Below are 7,500 nucleotides of genomic sequence, written 5' to 3'. Positions count from 1 at the left end.
CTGTGAGGTCTGTATGATATATCACGGGCAAGCTAAGTGTCTGTAAGGTCTGTATGATATTTCACGGGGAAGCTAAGTGTCTGTGAGGTCTGTATGATATTTCACGGGCAAGCTAAGTGTCTGTGAGGTCTGTATGATATTTCACGGGGAAGCTATAACTGTCTGTGGGGTCTGTATGATATATCACGGGGAAGCTAAGTGTCTGTGAGGTCTGTATGATATTTCACGGGGAAGCTATAACTGTCTGTGGGGTCTGTATGATATATCACGGGGAAGCTAAGTGTCTGTGAGGTCTGTATGATATTTCACGGGGAAGCTAAGTGTCTGTGAGGTCTGTATGATATTTCACGGGCAAGCAGTGGAGAACCAGGTAGGACTGACGCGAGGTTCTCAGGATGGCTTCTGTCGTGACGCAGTGTGCGTGGGACTTCACAGCAGTTAGCCAGGGGCTTTCAGTCCTTCGGGTCGGGGCAAGTGCACAGTTGAATTAAACACTACACAGGCGTGTAGGACACACACGTACGTTTTCACAGGCCGACTTCGCGAATGCCGACCAGTCCAGCTACAGGTTTCAGAGAGGGATAATAAAACTGGTAAAGTACCGCCCTTTTATGATGTGTAACATTTTCGTTTAAGGGTGTTTCTTCGTTGAGGAAGTAGCCGAGCTATTATTGAATTTTGGTAGTGTTTCAAATAATTTGTTTATTTTAGGAAAGTATTGTTTAGGGTTGCAGTGTACATATTTTGATGTTTTTCTTTGGAAATGTATGTTTCTGTTGTGGGGTATGTACTTTGAAGGAAAATGATTTCTGATACATAGCTGAATTGAAAAGGGTTTTTTTTTTTCTTGAGATATGTGAAATCGCAAAGTGACCAAAGATCAAACCAATAGGAAAAAGGTGAAGAGAGAGAGAGAGAGAGAGAGAGAGAGAGAGAGAGAGAGAGAGAGAGAGAGAGAGAGAGAAATCCCAAACAAATACGACAACAAGAAAACAGCACGTGGTATACATTATCATGTGTTCCTTTGTTGATGTTGTGTTCGTTCGGTTGTGTTTTTGTTTTTCGTGTTCAATCAGTTAATTAGTTCGTTTGTGGGTTTGTTTTGTTTTTTTTTCATCTGGGAGAAAAGAGCTTGGCGATTTATGCGCGTTTCACCAACATATGTTCCACACACACACACACACACACACACACACACACACACACACACACACACACACACACACGCAGCCCCTTCAACACACACACACACACACACACACACACACACACACATCGTACCGTATTCACGGAATCGCCGATTTCCCGAAATTGGCAATGCTTGTGCCGATTTGGCGTAATTGTCAAATGACTGTCTATTTGGTGTAATATAACAGGCAACGATTTGCCGACAATGTGCGACAGCTTTCACAACTCTGCCAGCCTCACGGAACCGACAGCCAGTTGTGTGAAAACAGCAGTGTTGCCCATTACAGAGAGAGAGAGAGAGAGAAAGCGAGAGAGAGGGGTGGGGGGTGGGGGGTGGTGGGGTGGAGATGGGGTGCGGTAAAAGGGGGCGGGGGGGGGGGAGTACGAATGAACGAACGAGAGAGAGAGAGAGGGAGATGGAGATCGAGATCGATTTTCGTTGTTGTTGTTGTTGTTATTTTGCTGTTGTTAGGGAAAAAGAATCTGAAACTGACACTGAAACACGTGTGTGCGCGTGTGTGTTTGTGTGCATGTGTGTGAGACTGTATGTGCGCGCGTGTGTTTGTGTATGTGTGCATGTGTACGTGTATGTGAGAGGGAGAAGGCGTGAGTAGTTATACACGTGTACGTGTGTTTGTGTGTGTGTGTGGGGGGTGTGTGTGTGGAGGGGTGGGGGGTGAGTGTGTGAGTGTGTGTGTGTGTGTGTGTGTGTGTGTGTGAGCAGCACAGCAAGTGGCACACACACACGCACGTACACACACACACACACACACACACACACACACACACACAGTGTGCCGTTGACAGTCTCGAGCAGCCAGTGTAGCACGGACGACACGAAGCGACTGGCTGCACATCACATGGCAGGACGTTGTCACTGCTGGCTGCAAGGTCTGACATTGTCTGCAGTGGTTGTCATGGGACCAGGTGGGCTTTTACCACTGTCAGTTCCAGCGCCAGTGCCAGTGTCAGTTCCAGTGCCAGTGTCAGTGTCTTGTTAGATGATGCCTGGGTTTTATTATGAGTCCGTGAGTTCGACATTGCGTTCTCTTTCTCTCTGTCTCCGTCTCTGTGTGTTTGTCTGTCAGTGTGTTTCGATGTGTCTGTCTGTATGTGTGTACGTTTATAAGGGGTTTTTTTCTTCTTCCCTTTAAAAAAAAAAAAAATCTCTCTTCAGTTGTCTGCCTCTCTCTCTCTTTCTGTCTCTCTGTCTCTGTCTCTGTCTCTGTCTCTGTCTCTCTCTCTCTCTGTGTGTGTGTGTGTGTGTGTGTGTGTGTGTGTCTCACTCCCCCCTCCTCCTTCCTTCCCCCCTCCCCAGTTCTGTCATTGCCTGAAAAGACCGTATGATCGAGATGTTGTTTCTCTACACAAAATTTTCTTCTTTTGTTTCGACTTTTTTTTGGTTTTGTTTTGTATCATTATTCTTGATACTTGTTTCCCCCTGTGTCAGTCAGTGAGGCTGAAGGCTGTTGACAGGGAAAAAAATCACTTCACTTCTCTCTCTGTCTGTCTCTCTCTTTATTAATGAATTAGCTGTTGAATTGTCTGGAAAAGGAAAGCATGGAGTACAAATGATTTCAGGAGCTGTTGAATTATTTGTTATTGCTTTTTGCTGATGATATAATACTTCTATCTGATACAGTTGTGGGACTGCAAAATCAATTAAACATTCTAAAACAAGAAACAGAGTTTGTGTCTAACTGTTAATTTGGACAAAACAAATATAATTGTGTTTCGAAAAGGTGGGCATCTTTCGGTACATGAAAAATGGTGATCTGGAGATACGGAAGTAAAAGTGACTAATACCTACAAATATCTAGGATTGATTTTCACAACAAAGTTAAGTTTGAACACAGCATGGACCGAAATGTGCAGGAAGGGGGAAAAGGGGGTTGTTGAAATTATTAGAGCTATGCAAAAATTAAAGTCTATTGACCCTTCACTTTACTGGAAACTCTTTAGCACACAGATAGAGCCGATACTCACATATGCAGCAGAAATTTGGGGTATCTATGAGAATAAACAAATGGAAATCATTCATACATTTGCAGTAAAGCGTTTTTTGAATCAAGTAGCATATGGGGAAACGGGTAGATATCCACTGAAAATTCGTACAACTATTAAGTGCATAAGCTATTGGTTAAAACTTGTTAAATTACCGCCGACAAGACTGTGTAAGCAGGCTTATGAAATGTTACTACAGCAGCATGAAGAAGGAAAGAAAAACTGGACAATGTAAAAAATGTTCTAGTCAAAAATGGGTTTTGGATTGTATGGATTAGCCAAGGAGTAGGGAGTGATGTCGCATTTATTTCGGAATTTAAGAATCGTCTTATCAACATATACAAGCAAAACTGGCATTCAGACATGGAAGAAAATGCAAAATGTAATTGGTATTTTTCGTTCAAAATTATTTTCCAGTCGGAAAAATACATTTCTATAATTACAAATAAATGGCAACGGTGTCTCCTTGCTCGATTTCGATCCAGGACCTTAGGGCTAAATACAAATAGAGTATGGTATATTCAGAATAGTGAAAGTGATAGTGTATGTCAGTTGTGTCATCAGGATCTAGAAAATGAGGATCATTTTGTTTTCCATTGTAAGGAATACAATGTTATTAGAAATGATTATACATTCTTTACACATCCGTTTGCATTAAGACATGATCTAGTAGCTATCCTTTCATCAAATAATGAAGACATCCTATTTTCACTCGCCAAATATATTGTAGACGCATATAACATTCGAAGGAAAAGATTAACCGAACGATCGTCTTAACAGAATAGAAACATAATGCAGAAAAAGATATGAGATCCATAACTCAATTTAGATTGGTAAATAACCAAAAATAGGCTCAGCTGCAAAGTTGGATGGTCATATGCTCGAATTAATTATTTAGTATTATGCATGAGTAATATGGAATATGTTGTATTAATGTCGTGGGTGTGAATGCATGAGTGTTTGTGCGTTTATGAATATGTACTTATTTGCTTGTTATTTCCCCTTATTTTTTTGTTTTTCTTTTTCTTTTCGTCGTTTGCTAAAATAAGCTGAATAATCCCCCTTGGCACTAGAGCTGTAAAACGCTATTTGCCATAAAAAAAAATTGTCTTGTCTGTCTCTTTCTCTCTCTCTCTCTATGAACAAAACTACCAACACTAAGCTAAAAAAAAAAAAATTTTAAAGCGTTGTCTTGGGCTTTTTATTTCAGTTTACGTGTTCTCAGTTAGCTGACTGCTGAATATATTTATCAGTTATTCTTTTGACCTTCCTGTTTTGATTTCAGTTCAAACGTGTGTGCAACACGTGCACCATAAATATACACATAATGTCAGTGACTTTGCATTAAAATTCTTCCGTTGCGCTCTGTCTCTCTCTGTCTGTCTGTCTGTCTCCCTCTCTCTCTCTCTAACTCGGCCTGCCATGTCTGTCCAAAACTGTCCTTGTCCCAGTTCTACATTTACTTAACTCCGCCTTTTCTGCATTTTGCCCTGAATTTCACTGTGTCTGTGGCGTTTTGCCCTGAATTTCACTGTCTGTGGCGTTTTGCCCTGAATTTCACTGTGTCTGTGGCGTTTTGCCCTGAATTTCACTGTGTCTGTGGCGTTTTGTCCTGAATTTCACTGTGTCTGTGGCGTTTTGCCCTGAATTTCATTGTGTCTGTGGCGTTTTGCCCTGAATTTCACTGTGTCTGTGGCGTTTTGTCCTGAATTTCACTGTGTCTGTGGCGTTTTGTCCTGAATTTCACTGTGTCTGTGGCGTTTTGCCCTGAATTTCACTGTGTCTGTGGCGTTTTGCCCTGAATTTCACTATGTGGTGTTTTGCCCTGAATTTCACTGTGTCTGTGGCGTTTTGCCCTGAATTTCACTGTGTCTGTGGCGTTTTGTCCTGAATTTCACTGTGTCTGTGGCGTTTTGCCCTGAATTTCACTATGTGGCGTTTTGTCCTGAATTTCACTGTGTCTGTGGCGTTTTGCCCTGAATTTCACTATGTGGCGTTTTGCCCTGAATTTCACTGTGTCTGTGGCGTTTTGCCCTGAATTTCACTGTGTCTGTGGCGTTTTGCACTGAATTTCACCCTGGCTGTCACGCTGGATGCCTGTCATGGCCGCCTGTATCGGAACTCTTCCTTTCGTGCCATGTTCAGCCTGCATCAACTGATCTCTGTCCCTGTCCTAACCTGCATCAACTGATCTCTGTCCCTGTCCTAACCTGCATCAACTGATCTCTCTGCCTGTCCTAACCTGCATCAACTGATCTCTGTCCCTGTCCTAACCTGCATCAACTGATCTCTGTCCCTGTCCTAACCTGCATCAACTGATCTCTGTCCCTGTCCTAACCTGCATCAACTGATCTCTGTCCCTGTCCTAACCTGCATCAACTGATCTCTCTCTCTCTCTGTTCTAACCTGCATCAACTGTCTCTCTCTGTGTTCTAACCTGCATCAACTGATCTCTGTCCCTGTCCTAACCTGCATCAACTGATCTCTCTCTCTGTTCTAACCTGCATCAACTGTCTCTCTCTGTATTCTAACCTGCATCAACTGATCTTTGTCCCTGTCCTAACCTGCATCAACTGATCTCTGTCCCTGTCCTAACCTGCATCAACTGATCTCTGTCCCTATCCTAACCTGCATCAACTGATCTCTCTGCCTGTCCTAACCTGCATCAACTGATCTCTGTCCCTGTCCTAACCTGCATCACCTGATCTCTGTCCCTGTCCTAACCTGCATCAACTGATCTCTGTCCCTGTCCTAACCTGCATCAACTGATCTCTCTCTCTCTCTCTGTTCTAACCTGCATCAACTGATCTCTCCCTGTTCTAACCTGCATCAACTGATCTCTCTCTGTGTTCTAACCTGCATCAACTGATCTCTGTCCCTGTCCTAACCTGCATCAACTGATCTCTCTCTCTGTTCTAACCTGCATCAACTGATCTCTCTCTGTGTTCTAACCTGCATCAACTGATCTCTGTCCCTGTTCTAACCTGCATCAACTGATCTCTGTCCCTGTCCTAACCTGCATCACCTGATCTCTCTCTCTGCCTGTCCTAACCTGCATCAACTGATCTCTGTCCCTGTCCTAACCTGCATCAACTGATCTCTGTCCCTGTCCTAACCTTCATGAACTGATCTCTGTCCCTGTCCTAACCTGCATCAACTGATCTCTCTCTCTGCCTGTCCTAACCTGCATCAACTGATCTCTGTCCCTGTCCTAACCTGCATCACCTGTCCTAACCTGCATCAACTGATCTCTCTCCCTGTCCTAACCTGCATCAACTGATCTCTGTCCCTGTCCTAACCTGCATCAACTGATCTCTGTCCCTGTCCTAACCTGCATCACCTGATCTCTCTGCCTGTTCTGCCATGTCCGTAGGCAGAGAGGAGGAAGAAGGGAGTTGGTAGAATGGGGGTTGGGGGAGGGGTGGTGGGTGGTGGTGGTGGGGGGGGGGTAGTCGTCAGCTGAGAAGGGCTAATGTTGCCAAGCTGTCGTGTTGCTTTAATTAAAGCCTCACCTCTCCCCCCCACCTTCACCTCCACCCTCACCCCCCCCCCCCCCCACCCCCCACCCCTGCTTCCAATTCCCCGAGTGCCGTGTTTACACTGACCTGCTGTGGAGAAGTCCGGCCAACAAACAGCGCCGGTACACGCACACTTTGGGGTGAGGTCTGGCACTGCGAAATGCTGCTCCCTGCGTGTTGTCATGGGGCACACTTTGGGGTGAGGTCTGGCACTGAGAAATGCTGCTCCCTGCGTGTTGTCATGGGGCACACTTTAGGGTGAGATCTGGCACTGAGAAATGCTGCTTCCTGCGTGTTGTCATGGGGCACACTTTGGCGTGAGGTCTGGCACTGAGAAATGCTGCTCCCTGCTTGTTGTCATGTGTTACACTTTGGGGTGAGGTCTGGCACTGAGAAATACTGCTTCCTGCGTGTTGTCATGGGGCACACTTTGGGGGTGATGTCTGGCACTGAGAAATGCTGCTCCCTGCGTGTTGTCATGGGGCACACTTTGGGGTGAGGTCTGGCACTGAGAAATGCTGCTCCCTGCGTGTTGTCATGGGGCACACTTTGGGGTGAGGTCTGGCACTGAGAAATGCTGCTCCCTGCGTGTTGTCATGGGGCACACTTTGGGGTGAGGTCTGGCACTGAGAAATGCTGCTTCCTGCGTGTTGTCATGGGGCACACTTTGGGGTGAGGTCTGGCACTGAGAAATGCTGCTCCCTGCTTGTTGTCATGTGTTACACTTTGGGGTGAGGTCTGGCACTGAGAAATACTGCTTCCTGCGTGTTGTCATGGGGCACACTTTGGG

At 45.1% G+C, this 7,500-nt stretch overlaps 1 protein-coding gene across 3 annotated transcripts in view; it reads left to right on the top strand.

Moving 5' to 3' along the window:
• LOC143287607 (uncharacterized) overlaps positions 1–7,500 on the top strand; it is a 121,315-nt gene that overhangs the window by 47,462 nt on the left and 66,353 nt on the right. Inside the window, exon 1 of one of the 3 annotated variants that reach the window (XM_076595725.1) lies at positions 392–593. The exons of 1 other annotated variant lie outside the window; for it this stretch is intronic. Coding sequence is in view for 1 of the 2 variants with exons in the window: in XM_076595723.1 (XP_076451838.1) it covers positions 2,190–2,216 (27 nt within the window). In the remaining variant the exon portion in view is untranslated. Of the gene's footprint in view, positions 1–391; positions 594–2,137; positions 2,217–7,500 lie in introns of those variants that run through there. One more of the 3 variants, XM_076595723.1, reaches the window with a different exon arrangement.

This window comes from Babylonia areolata, chromosome 11, assembly GCF_041734735.1.
Source record: "Babylonia areolata isolate BAREFJ2019XMU chromosome 11, ASM4173473v1, whole genome shotgun sequence".
In the NCBI taxonomy this organism is placed as follows: Eukaryota; Metazoa; Mollusca; class Gastropoda; order Neogastropoda; family Buccinidae; genus Babylonia; species Babylonia areolata.
The sequence above is the reverse complement of the archived record's forward strand: the minus strand, read 5'-3'. Positions and strand labels throughout refer to the sequence as shown.